The following is a 14,797-nucleotide window of genomic DNA, read 5'->3' as shown; positions in this document are numbered from 1 at the left end:
TAAAAATATAAAAATTATAAAAATATAAAAATATAAAAATTATAAAAACCAAAAAAACGTAAAAACCAGAAAAACGTAAAAATTAATTTGGCAACATCGTGCGGAGCTTAGCTAATATGCGACCGTAGATGTGGTCAACGTTGGATGCGGAGCTCCGCCCCCGCCCGGCGACGACGCGGCGAGAGTTGCCGTGTTTGGTCATTTCCACTGCTTCTCGATTCTCGCGGCGAGGGGCGCAGGGGACTTCCAGAGCCCTACTTAATGCTTGGCCGCTCTGGAGCAGACGTATTCTTGGTTTCGTGCATCATGATTATTCTCAGTCTTGATTGCTTGCACAACCGTGTCTCCAGAACAAGTTGAGCCCACTGTTGCTGGCAGAATCAGCCGTTGATCGACTTGGCCAAAGGTATACGAGCCACCGTCGAGATGGGCAGCGCACCACCCTCCCTCGGGCCATTTACAGACCCAAGCCAACCGCGGCTCTATTCCACGTCCGAGTCCCCGTCTCTGGACGTCTTCAAAACCATTTGCTCGCAGCGAGCTACGAAAGCACAGTACCCTCTTGCCGATTCCATCCTGCACAACATCCCCGTTTACACCCTCCCGCCATACAGTGCCCTCACATTGGAAGACAAGACACGCCTCCAGAATGAATGGTACAGCATCCTTCTCCACGGCCCCGGTGTTTTCGTCACCAAAAGCCTCTACCGCGATCATACTCTCCTCAAGGACGTAAATGCCGTCTTTCACAGCATCATCGCCAACGAGAAGCAGACCACGGTCGGTCGCGGAGACCATTTTGCCGGGGCTGGCAAGAACGACAGGATTTGGAACTCGTTCAGCAAGCATGGGCTTGCGGACCCGCCTTCATTCTTGAAGTACTACTCCAATCCGTACCTGCGTCTCATTGCGTCCTCGTGGCTAGGACCGGGATACAGAATCACGGCTCAAGTGAACAATGTCAAGCCGGGGGCGGCAGCGCAGGTCTCCCACAGAGACTACCACCTGGGCTTCATGTCTTCGGAGCCGTGTTCCCGGATCCCGCGAGCCATGCAGGTTGCCAGCCAGTGTCTCACGCTGCAGGGTGCTGTTGCCCATGTTGACGTCCCCGTGGAAAGCGGACCGACTCGTTTGCTGCCCTACAGCCAGACCTTTGCGGAGGGATACATGGCGTATCGATTGCCCGAATTCAACGACTACTTTTTGCAGAACCACGTTGCTCTGCCGTTGGACGAGGGCGATGGCTTGTTCTTCAATCCGGCTCTGTTTCATGCCGCGGGCACTAACCAGTCCCGGGACATCCATAGGTTGGCCAATTTATTGCAGATTAGCAGTGCGTTTGGAAAGCCAATGGAGTCAGTTGATGCGATGCCTCTGGTGGAGGCTGTTTGGGACGAATTGCAGAGTTTGTTCAAGAGCAAAGGCGCTACAGACGCCGTTGAAGCCTTTGTTGCGGCGGTTGGGGAAGGGTACGCATTTCCCACCAATCTGGATCACAATCCGCCGCAGAATGAGAGCATGGCGCCGAAATCAGAGCAGGACGTTATTTGGGAGTCTTTGCAAAAGGGTTGCGATAAGCAACAAGCCTTGAATGCACTGCGTGCGTACAGAACTGCCACGAGAGCTTGAAATAGTATGAATGAGGGTGTATTCTTGCGAGGCGTTGCTACCAGCGACTCGTCAAGTATCTAATCTTTCCAGACATTATAAAGACTTTGATAGCCATGTGTATTTCTTACGCGGTATAGATGACGAGTGTCGGGAATATGATATCCAACAGTGATGACCTGGGTAACTCTGTGCCACAAACGTAATAGGTGCCTGGTCGACGAATCCTTCAACCCGTAAAGTATCGCATTAGGGAGTCAAACAATGATCCACGTCGCTGTATCAACTGTGAATCTAGAACCATGGCCTTGATGAGGACATCCTCAGCCTCTGACTCTGCGGGAAGCGCTACGGGTCCTTCGTCGACGAAGCCGAGCCCCGAAAAGAGGATGTAGCCCCTAGACGCTGTTTGAACACAAACTGAAGCATGCTTTTGCCTGGCCAGATTGATACCAGAGGTGCAAAGGGCTTTTCCATAGCCCTTTCTTTGGTAATCCGGTCTTGTGGCCAAGAGATGGAGGAAAACGTAAGGAATATGGTTGGAGAAGTGTCTCCTTCTCCCGTCAACGGTGGCTTGGCAGAGGGCAGCGAGCTTGGCTGGAGCCTTGTCATCAAGCTGGCGGTTTGGCTGCGCGTTCACGGCTGCAACGGCTTCACAGGAACCGGTTAGCAGGGTAGTTTGATCCGAGTCTTGATCAGATTGACAAGACGCACCATTGCTCTGACCGGCACCCTGGCCTTGGCCAAGACCGGCCGAGGTGTCCCACACGGCAACGGAAACGACAATCGGCCCAGAGTGTGCCTTGGCCTCGGTCGCAGAGATTTCGACGACCAAGACGAGCCAGGAATTTTTATTGGCCAGCTCTAGGTAGCTTCGAAGGATTGCCTCGCAGTATTCGATGTGGACAGCGTCAGCTTGAGCCATGCGCGGAAGGAATGCCTTCCAGGGCGCCTCGTTAGCCAGTGCCGACAAGACGATGCGGGCGACGGCGGGCACGTCGTCTACTGTAGCAGGCCGAATCTTCATGCTGGTTGAGGAACGGTGGCGAGATGAAGAATGGCACCTGGGACGGCACGAATTCGAATCCGAGAGGAGAGCACCACCGAGAAGGGCCAAGCTCGGGTCTTAAATCACCACGGCCGCAATCTACGGCCCTCAATGGCACTGTGCCGATTGTTCTGTGTGCTTGCGCCTTGGAGGCCTTTCACTGTGCCCAAGTGATGAGCATGGCCAGACTGGACGCATCAACTTCTCAAGTCGTGGTCCATCAGGTGAGGCCAAGCCCTGCAGGGCAACACAAGCCGGGCCTCGTAGGGACTCGCCCTGTCATTTGCGCCCCGCTGCTGGGGAAAGCCGTGGCTATGTGATTGGCCAGGAAGGTGCACCAGGGTCGCTCTTGCCCTGCCCTGTCCCTGTCGCAGGACCCCCTATCCGGCCACGGCGTCACGTCTGCCAACGTTGAAACTTGAGAGCAGATGTCCCTCTGTGCTGCGTGTTGGCATCATCGTGCCTATTACTTCTGTCATCTCTTCACTAGGAAGAAATTTTGAGTTTGTGGCATTTCCGTTTTCCAGGATCTGAGACGACCTTTGCCGTCATTGCCCCTCATTGCGTGCCGCCAAGTACCAAAAACATTGTCACACTCCCGATGAGATGCCAACATCACACCATCAGTCCGGCATTCACTACGACTCTGTTGCTATTATTTCCGATTTTATGCGGGGCCTGAGAGTGGCCATGCAGCATTAAGCTTGTTTGCGCCTCGCAACATGGTTCACCGGCAGAGGCCGCTTGATGGGTCCGGATTTGCGCCAGGATCCCCAAGGAACACGGCCAGCATGAATTCCCTGACTCAACATGCGCCATGAAAGACCAAGAGTGGTCATCAGAGGTCACGCAGGGGCTTTTATGTCCGGTATCAAAGTATATCTCATGACAGAATACGAATTTCGTCAACGCCCCACATTCGACCTCGCATCAAAATACAAACCATGAAGCGGCGCAAGTCTTGGCCTGCTCACGATGCAGGCGCACTCACACATGTCACAGTGACGCGGTACAGCTCGGTGCAGCCTCGACATCCGAATAGGCTAAACGGCCAATTCGTGCCAGAAGCTTATAAAAAAAGGTGGCTGCTCAACCCCACCCGTCGCATTCAACTATAACAAGCAAACACCCCTCAGGGTTCGGCTCGACGCATCGCGCAAATGAAACAAGATCAGAATACAAGGTCGCCTTAGCCATGCCTCCAAAGCTAGGTCAGATTGTGGAAACGGTCCTCTACACCTCGGACGTGGCCCGCCTGGCCAAATGGTACAGGGACATCATGGGCATCGTGCCCTTCCACGAGAACCCCCGAAGTGCCGGGTTCAGCCTGCCCAATGACACAATACTGCTGCTGTTCGACCGCAACAAGACGAAGGAGGACAAGATATTTCCCACGGGCGTCATTCCCAAGCACGGGACCGAGACTGGCCTTGGCCAGCACATGGCTTTTGCGTGCGCCTCCCATGACGAGCTCTCCCAGTGGGAGCGGCATTTCAAAAACAAAAATGTCGACATTATCGCAAAAATGAGTTGGGAGCTGGGCGGAAAGTCGGTCTATGTCAAGGATTGGGAGGGACATGTAATCGAGGTCATGACCAGAGGTGTCTGGCCGGTGTATTGACGAACCACTATTGTGTGCTCTTGGTGACTGGGCCTGAAGATAATGGACTGTATGTGTATGATCGCGTTTACTTTTTCTTACGAAACCCGAACCAAATTGGTCACTTTGTCCACTATCACCAGTCCGCCTCGTGTCCTTGCATGCTGGGGTATTGTTGGGTTGGAATATGAGCCGCGCTGGTTATCAATTACCCCATAATTATCACCAGAGACCCGAACGTCCGACTGCCAGTACTTTCAACAGCCATCTTCAATAGAAGGAAGTCTTGGATATACTGAAATAATATCGGCGCGGGGTCCGTCAGAGCCTAGCGACACTCGAGGTTGAACAGTAGATCTGGCTACAAGGTACGGAATCTGGTTTTAAGTTTCTGCATTAATACATCTTGATATATGGGGTATAGAGCCACGTAAAGCTTCTTCGGACTTCGACCACCGCCGTTACGTCGAATGCCATGTCAGTAATCCCTTGTATGCGGGCTCCCGTTAGTCACTGGTCAAGAAATCAAGCCTGGCTGCCATATTGTGACGAGGGTTTAATAGGGCTCGGAACGTAAAGGGTTCAAATTCAAAGATAATATCGAAGAGTGTCAAAGGTCCTTGGTTTTCCAAGAGGAAGGAAGGGAAGAGTAACTACTATACATACAAGAAGTCGGTGAGGGACTTTGCCCCAGGTCTCGTGACCGTAGCTCTCGTGTAACCGGCTATTTCTGTGTGACATATGCCTAGAGCTCTTGTCCGCGCACGTGTTTAATCTGTGTAACTAACAGGTCCTTTGTCGGTGAAGCCCCTTTGTTGGGCTTCACGATTTGTTGGGCCTTTTCTGTGAAACACATGTAAATAAATCATGTTCGATTGCGTGATCTAATAATAGCCGTACTTGCCCGAGCTATAAAATATGCAGAAAGAATATTGTCATTATATTACGTATGACTAAGGACGCTCGTAATGGGGTGGGCTTTTCCAACAGATCGAAAGCCACCTGGCGCTGGTGATAGCAAATATGACTGTTGTCATCCACAAGGCCAACGGATTATTTGACATTACATACGATCATACATAAAATGCATACTAGTGTTTGCTTGTGACAAGGGCTCGGAAAGAGGGCTTGGAGCAATAGCTCAATTCAACTAATAACAGTCTTTGGTATCAAAGGTCCTTGGTTTTCCTTAAGGCCTTGAGGGACCGAAGACGTCTATTTATACAAGAAGTCGGTGAGGGACTTTGCCCTAGGTCTCGTGACCGTAGCCCTTGTGTAACCAGCCATTTCCGTGTAACATTGCTGCTCAAACTGGTATTTACACGGAATTAGTTTTAAGCTGCCCGGGCACTATTTTATCGCCACGCCTAGCTCAGCACCAGCTCAGCAGGCTCGTTGCCTTTTCACAGTGCCCAGCTTATCTACATCTACGGCTATCGAGGAGCGTTGTGGTTCATAGATAAATGCCAAGCAGGAGTATTCAGTCCCCAGTCCGACGAGGGCATGTGCTTTCATATTTAGTGCACCGGTGTATGGAATATCTCCATGCCCTAACGACGTACTAACATTGATGCTTGATGTGGAATTGAGACTTTAGTTGCCCAATAAATCTGTTAATATCTGTCTATGATCCACTTTCTCCTGTCCTCTGTGCTCATGGATTTCATCAAATCCACTTCCGCTTCTTTCACGGCCACGTATCTTTCGACAACATCAGCGCCCAACAGATTTGTCAAATCCTCATCTTCACTGAGGGCGTTCAAAGCATCCTCTATGCTTCCGGGCAACTTCTTCTCAATACCCAACTGAAGTCGCTCGTCAGACGAAAGTAACGCAGGGTCCGTTGTGCAGTCACGCCAGGTAAGCCCCTTTCCCTTCTGAACACCATCGAGTCCTGCTAGAACAACCACCGCTGTGGCTATATACGGATTGGAAAGACCATCCACACACTTCAATTCCCAATGACTGTTTTCGATCTTGCGAAGAGGCGCTTCGCGATTTTGTGTGCCCCATGCAACCCACGTACCTCCTGCCCAGACGCCGTTTCGAAGCCGTTCGTAGCTCACCATATTGCTACACGTGAAGGCGCATATAGCTCTCAAGTGAGACAAAATACCCGCATAGAATGATTCATATAGGTCTGCGTTGAGGTCATCTGACGCGATTGAAATGTGAGCATGGGCCGCGGTGCCGCACGCATTAGCTATCGGTTTGGGATGCAATGTCATCTTGTATCCACAGGCACTTGCGCAGCTTGCTATGACTTGCCGCGCAAAGATCAGAGTGTCCACGGCTTCCATTGCCCTGGCCTTGGGTAAGATTATTTCGAATTGGCCTTTGGCACTTTCTGCGTGCAACATCTCGACGTATACCCCGGCGTGATCGAGTTGCTGTATTGCGGGCTCCAACACTTTTTCGACTACCTCGTGGTCCATGGCTCCGACCGTTGACCAAGCGTGTCCGTCATTGCTATGATCGCTGTATCCCCCGTTGCCTGAGCGGCGAAGGAGCACAAGCTCAATCTCAAAACCAAACCAAAGCTCGATATCCTGAAGGCGAGCAAGGCCCAAGGCCCTTTTCAACATGGTTCGAGGGCAGAGGTTGACGAGCGAGCCATCCTTTTCCTTGAAGTCGCACATTATTGTAATATGACCATCCCGTGGCCCATGATGGAAGGATGAAAAGTCTGGTTGCAGCCTAAATTCTCCAATTGCGCCGACACCAGGAATCAAGACATCATTCTGAAGCACGCCAAGACACCCCTTGGTAACAGTGGCTGAGAGCGGCTGGCTATTTTTTAGCGTGGACAAAACCTGTCGCGAAGGTATGACTCTCATTCTTGGAATACCCGTATAATCCACCCAACATAAGCGTATATAATGTGGCTTTTCGGCGTTGCTCAGGTATGTCAACAAGTGTTGTGACTCAACAGTAGCTGACGTTGCTCCGGAGGATGGCACACTTTCAGGTAGTTGCCTCCTCAACGTTAGACCGAGATTATAAATCTTATTAGAGGTATTGAACAACATATCCTGTACCATTTGGATGGCCTGTTTCCATGTAATGTCCCCCTTTTGCACCAATTTGCACAAGACTGTGTGAAACACCTCTCTCATTTGGACTATGGCGAGGTAAAAAGTCTCCGGGAACCAATGACCATCGGTACTCCATATGATCTTTTCCCACGGACAGAGCTCCAGAATATGGCGTACTATGCTTTCTTGCCCATCTCTGTTGACGAATGGGAAAACCTCGCCGATATCAGCATATACATTTTCATACATTGCTGCCATGTATCCTGCTTCCCGATCGAAGGGATAGCCAGAATGCAGAAGAACAATTGGGACTGTTGGATATTGCCGTGCGAATTCTTGCAGATGCGCCGGAGAAGATCGTGTCAAGGTGAGATCATTATCACCGAGGCCGGTGTGGAATTGAATGGGCTTTTTGTGAGTCGACTTGGAGTCCCGGATTAACTGAGCGAGGCGGTGGACGATGAATTCATTGAGCGCGCGATGATTCAACCTCGTGAACCTCGTAGCGTTCACTGACTGCCTTTGTGAGAAAATACTGGCAAATGCCACGCGCGCCTCAGACTCGCTGGCCCCGGATGCAATGTCAAGTCCCGTTCGATAACAAATGACCGACTTGAAGCCGACAACGTCCGGGTTGGAAATTGCACCTCTAAGCTCGGCCTCGAAATCGGCGATGGCGTAGTCAAATGCTCTCGCAGCCGATGTCTGTGAGATGCACGCAAATTCTATAAATTTGGCGGCAACTTGCTCAATGCGGAGGATACGTTTGCTGGGGCTGGGGGCAAACTGGTCAAAGTAGCTGTAGGGTTCGACAGCTTGCTCATGATCCAAGCCATCATCGACAAGGACGCACTCGATGCCAGAAAGGCATTTCCGAGTCCATTCGGCGTAGTCATGTCGTCGTTCTTTTGCGATGGCGGCCTCCACAGCGTCCCAAGTCGCGGCACATCCAAGTTGTTCCGAAAGCTGCTTGACGGCTCGAATATGGGCCAGGCTGGTTCGCGATGAGTCGAGTGCGTCGCCATGAGCTTCCGTCACAATGGTAAGCAGGGGATACTTGGCGATATGACTGCTTTTAAGCAGCGGATGTGCGTGGTTGTCAATAATCGGAGTCGAGAGTATTGACCGACGCAAGGCCTCGGCGCCAGCCTGAAAGCCTTGGTCCATTGTTGACTTTGCCACCGGTCATCAAGAGGAGCTTGTTTTGTGAAGATGCAACTTTGTCGTCGTCGGTCTTGTTGGGCACATTCTGGATTCGGGCTTTTCGCTTGTGGCAGCAGCTGCATAATGGAAGGCCAGTCACGTCATTCCATTGTCCGATTAGGCAATGATCTGCATGGCCCAACCTCCTGCAATGGGTCGCTCCTTCCGCGACGCAACCCAAGCCCGATGTGTGAATTCCGCCATGTCTTTGGGATGATTCGTGAGACCAGACGGCATGAAGCTGGTACCAGACGCCGATAGACCGTCAGCATCGCTGCCCGAATACGCCGAGAGCTTGTACCAATGACTTGGCGACGTGGCGTGTGGTTTCAATGTTGGTGTCGCATGATAACGTAGGCATCGTGCCTGGCCGCTCGCCCAAACCACCAGCCGGCATATACCGCAGCGCCCCATCTCTGCACTTTTGCATCCCTACACCAACATTGAACTCTCCGCCAGTTGTGTGTCCGCAGGCGGAAATGGAACAAGGCGTCAACTGATATCCTGAGCAAGGTCCATGGCTTCTGTCTTTGAACCTGCCCTCTTCTCACCGCCTCCATTGGACTGCCCTGACGATGCGGACCTGTCAACCACTCAATCACGCTATCAAAGAAATCCGACCTGTTCATTTGTTCCAGTCGTCATGCCGAGAAAAGACCGACAGAGACGTAGTCAGTTTCTTCACCAACATCGTATCGCTCCACAAATGCTGTGGCAATTCGAGAGGCCAATATCTGGCCCTTCGTATGGAAGCTGTTCTAAAGCTTCTTGAACGGCCATGGCTCCGGAGAGTTTGGGCTACTTCAAGAGGCAGCTCTTAATGACAACGTCACATTTTTTTTGCCTTGTGGGCAGGTGGTCGAACGGCTGTTACACTATCGAACGAGACGTTGACGGCTTCTACTTTTGGACCACATCGCATTGGTAGATTCTGTGCCGCAGCAAGTTCTCAGTAGCGAGAGCTCAATTCAGTTCCGACATGTATGGAAACAAACTCTTGTCGCTTTCCGGCCATACGGTTGATACTATACATACCGTCCTACAGAATCAATATCATCCTCAGTAGGATCTGTCTGCTTTCAACGCCCACAGGAACGCATGGGGCTTCACACAGGACTTGCAAGCTTTTGGAAGAGGCTACACGGGAAATACATACTGTTCCGAAGAACGCCTGGAGGCGCTTTGGAAGACGCCAGTTGCCGACTGCGATGCATACCTGAAACCCAGCTCAACTGTGCGTCCACCAGCGAATGAGACGAGGCCGCAAACATGGCCGGGAGTTAATTTGTTCCAAAGGCCAATATCAGCAGTCATTTTCCGTGGCGTGTTGTTGACCAGAAACCCGCTCGCCATCTCGTAGATCAGGTAGACGCTTGACTTGTCGACAAAAACGAATACTCAACATAGCTGACGGGTTTCATCCAATGCTCTCAGGCACAGCATGGCTTTGGCGGCAGTTTGCGACCTCGTCTTGTTTACTAGGCAGGCATGGAAATGACCAGCTTTTATAGCTGCGCAATAAAATGCCGAAACATTAAAATAAAGCATCTGGCTAATTTGAATTGAACATTCTATAGGATTACTTTAGTTCCACTGACATGATTGGAGTAAAAGCGTTGCCAATGCTGACTCAATCGCTAGAGGCGTGATCGGTGGCATCAGTACGAGCCTTCTTCCCGTCCCTTATCTTCTCCCTTATCTTCCTCTTTCCCGAATGGAGCTATTCGTCGGTACTCTTGTTCCGCAGCGCCATGTTTACCCTGGCGGTGAAGTGAATGACCTCGCCAGCAACTAGAATCAAGTGTGGCTGTGTGGTCTATTCTCAGTACTCGTTCTTAGCCATCACCCTCTTATTGATACGCTTGTTCTGCAGCGGCATGACTGCGGCCTGGACGAATATCGTCGTCCACGGCGGCAAGAGAGTCTAGATGTCCAGTCTGGAGGCCTCAGCTCCAGGTCCTCACCTAACATGAAGGCAGCCGAGTCGGGATTTCTTTCGCCTGCGTCACGCTGAACCGATGCAATCCGACAAGGGGACAAACTCGTACTTGCGCCGCTCGGTATGAGCGAGCCGTTGTTGAGTCTTCTGCTTTTTGGGCAGTTTACGTTTTACGCTCAAGACTCGTCCGCGCTCTTTCCTTCACGGCAGTACGCAAAGCTGAACATGACCAAGATGAAACCAGAAATTTCTACACCATGATGCTATGCGATTTCTCTAGCAAATTCTCGATATAGGCTCCCCTAAGGACAACTAATCACATGGGGCTAATGGCCGGATTTGGTTGGTTTCTCACATTGTCCAGTGGAAGGAATACTAAGCGGCCTATGTGTACGCATCCCTCTCTTCTATCGGTAGCATTACCAGAACATCTGGTGCCTTCTCGCCCTCAATTCCAAATTGCCTCATGCGCAGAGTCATACATGAGATGTGATACACGAGTATAACAGAATATCGGGATACCTCCCTTGGCCAAATCAGCTCAAAATTCGGTAATTGTGCCACTGCTATACTAAGTATAGAGTCGATTAATTATCGTTAGCTAGAGACGCTTCACTTTTGTACAGAAATAAAAAGAAATCCAACCGTCTGTATTGTTGCTGGGGCTTTCATTACCCATATGCCGCGTTAATATGCCAAACTTCTGAAAGTTGGCTTATACCTATTGATGAGCACCGTGGAGAATTGAAAAATAGCGAGGGGTGGTGCACTGGTCCGTCAATTTGCAATATACGTGTAAGAAAGCAAGCATCGAAGTCTCTGAAGAGTAGATGGTTTATTTCGGAGTAGGAGACAACGGCACGGACAGTACATTTTACGGATAATTGGCATATTAGCCATTTGCTCATATGAATTTATAAAGAAGACAGTCACAATAGGTGAGTTTATTTTCAATTTCTTCTTCGACGAATGGTTGTCTACGGTTATTTTGCTGACTAGGCTGTTGAAAGGCGGCGTCTTCGCGGAAGGAGTAATGCAGTAGCATGTAATCGAGTTGGGGGTCGAAGACGCTCGGGACTCTTCACGTACTTCAAGTATATAAACCAATAAAGCCAACAGAGTAGAGCAATATGCAATAATACTCATTATACTATATCATAATAACTCAAAAAACAAAGAGTTTTTCTGTTGCATAAACTTTAACCCTAACCCATGCTTTACCTCAAAGATATGACTTGCGGCTCAGACTTGGGTATTTGATAATCCCTTGTGACGACTGTACATAATCAAAAGGATGTGAACTCTACTTGTAAGACGAGGTAATGCGCTTACAAGCTGTTATGGGAATGGCGGATTTCCCTCAACCGTGGTTCTGTTGTATCGGTGTCGCCGCCGGTCTCCCCATTTTTCCATTCCCCAACATGCTACGTTTCTACTACTCGCTCGACGTGTAAACGCTTCCTGTAGTCTATCTACATATTATGTAGATCTTTCATGCACCCCTGGAACGCGGAAACAACATCACACAGAATATTATCCAAAACCACCCCGCACAGTCCCATCTTTGAAGCTTTTGGCCCGTGACTATTGGGGTGGCCGATGAAACCTACTTTTTCTGCCTAGTTATCAGGAGCTAGGTCTCGGAAACACCGCCGGGTTGCGACAGCCCACCCCTAGCCGCAAGTTTGTCAGCGGTCGTGCCGCAATAGGTTAACAAGACATGTGAACCGTGACAGGCAGTAACTAGTTGGCATTGACCCATCTTTTCAATGGCTTCTAGTGCCGGCAGTTCATTCTATAGTGGGTTGCTGGCAGAGAAACCATCCAGCCTTACTGCAGGTCCCTAAACGGCAGATCCGAGCCCCTTCAATGTCGGGAAGGGGCGATATGGGAACGAGGCTCTCGTGGATGACATGGTAGTAGTCAACTCAAGACCAATCACTTGACAATACGAGGACTGGTCCTATAACAGCTTTCATGCTCTCCTACAACGTGAATAAGGATGCTCAGAGATAGTAATTCTGCTTCGTAGTCTACACGGTCATGTCTTATTGCTGCGTCTCAACCCGGTGTTGACCGATGCTGTTGTCGACTCGGTGTCGCGTCCAGTATGTGCATCAGCTAGTACTAGCACAAGTTGTACGGAGTAGACGGCGTGGCATCATGGGCCGTCTTGATTGGATACCAACCGTTTCTATAAGCAAAATAATTGTACACTAGTGAGAAATAACCTTGCGGAGCAGGCGTAGGATCATGTTTGACAAGAAGCTTCGAATGACCATGTTAGACATTTGCGCCCGGAGTTCGCAGATGCGGTCACTCCAGTCCCACTCGACTCTATTCGGTATCCGGACCCTGCCGGTTCTCGGTGGTGTCTGGTAAGTAGAACTTGCTACGAGCCCATGACAAGTGCTCGAGAGTTGCTATCAATTCCATAAATAGGACCGTCATACCCGGTCATTAAAGACATCCAAGCTTCTACTTCTTTCACCAAAAACACCATTTCCCCAAAATTCCACAAAGTTTTTCCACAAAGTTTCGGGTTTCCAAGAACACAGCAGCATGAAGTTCACCAACCTCCTGGCCTATCTCGTCGTCGGCGTCACCGCCGCAGTCGCTTCCCCTGTCCCCAAACCTGAGGCCGCCCTGTCCAACCTTCCCAGCCTCAATGCCGCGCAAAGCGGCTACGCCAAATCAATCATTGCCAAGGCCAAGGCCGCTGGTGTCCAACGACACGGCTGCCAGGCCGCCATTGCCACTGGTCTCGTCGAGGTTTGTCACCGATCCGCCGTCTCCTATCCTTTTAAGCCGTGACAATTCGCTGACAAATTTATAAATGCAATAGTCTAAGCTTCTCATGTACGCGAACAACGCGGTCCCGGCATCGTTGACGTATCGTCACGGCGGCATTAGCTCTGATAACGACTCCATTGGTATTTTCCAACAGCGCGCCTCCGTCTACAAGAACATTGCCTGCAGCATGGATGCCGGCTGTTCTGCGGGCCAGTTCTTTTCTCAGATGAAGCGTATCGGTGGCTGGCAGACTCTGAGCGTTGGCGCTCTGTGCCAAAAGATCCAGCAGTCGAGTTTTCCCGATCGCTATGAGAAGCAGGTTGCTGCTGCTGCGTCAATTTGCGCCGCTGGCGGCTTGTAAATAAAAGGGGTCAGCTTGTACATGTCTTTACATTCATAGAACGCTTTACTTGTCTATAAACGCAGAGATTTATCCCGTCCTAGCCTAGAGTCTGCTAGACGATTCATTGATGCTTTCGAACGAATCTCTTGTCTCCCAGAATTACCTTGTCATAATTTTGTGGAGATGAACTGCAAATTAACCTCACAATAGCCTAATTCGTGCGTGTTTCTGGGATGTAGCTCTTGCTTAGCATATTAGACAGTAGCTATGGGCGGAAAAGGCGTAGCAACGCTGATACAAAGCCTTGCTAGATAGAGCTGTCCGTCATGTAGTTGCTCAAGATTGTCTCAATAGTAGCTACATACTCATAGCAAGTTAAACACCTTGCTCTATTTCTTCCATCCACTTTCCCAATTAGGCACGGTCGATACGAACGGCAAAGCATCCTGGCCGCGCGTAGTGAAGGTGGATATACTCGGCCTTTTCATTTTCCATCATTTTGGCAGAGACGCGCATCAGTTCATCCCCCTGTACCACATCCGCACTCACTAAGCAATGAGCCGAGTCAAAGCATCGGACAGAAATGAGCCGCCGGCGGAGTTGTTGGGGAAGCAGACCATCCGGCTTGTACGGCGCGCATTGCGGTGTTGAATGCACGAAAATAGGTCCCGGCTGTCTGTACGGGCTGTCGCCTAGCCACGGATCGTAAGGCGCAAGGAGCATGAAATCTCCCATCTTTCCGTCCTGTAGACAGCGGCGGCATGGAAAGGCATTCTCCCCGTCTACTTGGACTGTTTTGGTCAAGGATGAGGGCACGCTTTGGACGGCAAAAGGAGTGGGAAGTGCGCGCAGCTTCAGTGTTGGCGGAATGTTCTGCCTCGGGTCCTGTCCCCAATACGTTTGTGCGATTAGGCCTGTTCGCTGGGTTTACGGTAGGATTCAGAACGTGGCTTTCACTCACTTTATTTGAGTTGTTGATCGACATCTTGCGCTCTGCTTGTGGAAGGGTTACTAGGTAGGAGATTTTGGCCGCGAGGAGCGGGCAGCGGGGAGAGGGGGATATATATAATGAGAACAACATGCCATGCAGAGTATGTTGCTTTATAACTAGGTGCGTGAGCTTATTGATCATGTACATCGTTTATTGCTGTTAAAGTGACGAATGGCTGACGTTGCTGTTCTCAGCCGCAGATTGGCTGGGTTTAAGCCGGGCCCAGCTTGCTCTTAT

At 50.5% G+C, this 14,797-nt stretch overlaps 6 protein-coding genes across 6 annotated transcripts; 3 read left to right on the top strand and 3 right to left on the bottom strand.

The window, feature by feature from the left end:
• Positions 1-426: 426 nt before the first annotated feature.
• On the top strand, positions 427-1,629 carry MAA_09339 (phytanoyl-CoA dioxygenase; the record flags this gene model as incomplete). The annotated part of the gene is made up of 1 exon (XM_007827337.1): positions 427-1,629. One exon carries the CDS (start codon positions 427-429, stop codon positions 1,627-1,629), a length of 1,203 nt encoding a protein of 400 aa, XP_007825528.1.
• A 208-nt stretch (positions 1,630-1,837) lies between these two features.
• On the bottom strand, positions 1,838-2,635 carry MAA_09338 (GCN5-related N-acetyltransferase; the record flags this gene model as incomplete). Its single annotated transcript, XM_007827336.1, has 1 exon — positions 1,838-2,635. The coding sequence occupies one exon, from the start codon at positions 2,633-2,635 to the stop codon at positions 1,838-1,840; it is 798 nt and encodes a 265-aa protein (XP_007825527.1).
• A 1,216-nt stretch (positions 2,636-3,851) lies between these two features.
• On the top strand, positions 3,852-4,277 carry MAA_09337 (glyoxalase/bleomycin resistance protein/dioxygenase; the record flags this gene model as incomplete). Its single annotated transcript, XM_007827335.1, has 1 exon — positions 3,852-4,277. One exon carries the CDS (start codon positions 3,852-3,854, stop codon positions 4,275-4,277), a length of 426 nt encoding a protein of 141 aa, XP_007825526.1.
• A 1,592-nt stretch (positions 4,278-5,869) lies between these two features.
• Positions 5,870-8,458, bottom strand: MAA_09336 (glutamine synthetase; the record flags this gene model as incomplete). Its single annotated transcript, XM_007827334.1, has 1 exon — positions 5,870-8,458. The coding sequence occupies one exon, from the start codon at positions 8,456-8,458 to the stop codon at positions 5,870-5,872; it is 2,589 nt and encodes an 862-aa protein (XP_007825525.1).
• Positions 8,459-12,995: 4,537 nt separating this feature from the next.
• MAA_09335 (NLP/P60 protein) lies at positions 12,996-13,587 on the top strand (the record flags this gene model as incomplete). The annotated part of the gene is made up of 2 exons (XM_007827333.1): positions 12,996-13,205; positions 13,279-13,587. The coding sequence occupies 2 exons, from the start codon at positions 12,996-12,998 to the stop codon at positions 13,585-13,587; spliced, it is 519 nt and encodes a 172-aa protein (XP_007825524.1).
• Positions 13,588-13,983: 396 nt separating this feature from the next.
• On the bottom strand, positions 13,984-14,554 carry MAA_09334 (uncharacterized protein; the record flags this gene model as incomplete). Its single annotated transcript, XM_007827332.1, has 2 exons — positions 13,984-14,490; positions 14,531-14,554. 2 exons carry the CDS (start codon positions 14,552-14,554, stop codon positions 13,984-13,986), a joined length of 531 nt encoding a protein of 176 aa, XP_007825523.1.
• Between the last annotated feature and the right edge of the window lie 243 nt (positions 14,555-14,797).

Source organism: Metarhizium robertsii (assembly GCF_000187425.2).
Source record: "Metarhizium robertsii ARSEF 23 chromosome Unknown MAA_Scf_3, whole genome shotgun sequence".
Lineage (NCBI taxonomy): Eukaryota > Fungi > Ascomycota > Sordariomycetes > Hypocreales > Clavicipitaceae > Metarhizium > Metarhizium robertsii.
The sequence above is the reverse complement of the archived record's forward strand: the minus strand, read 5'-3'. Positions and strand labels throughout refer to the sequence as shown.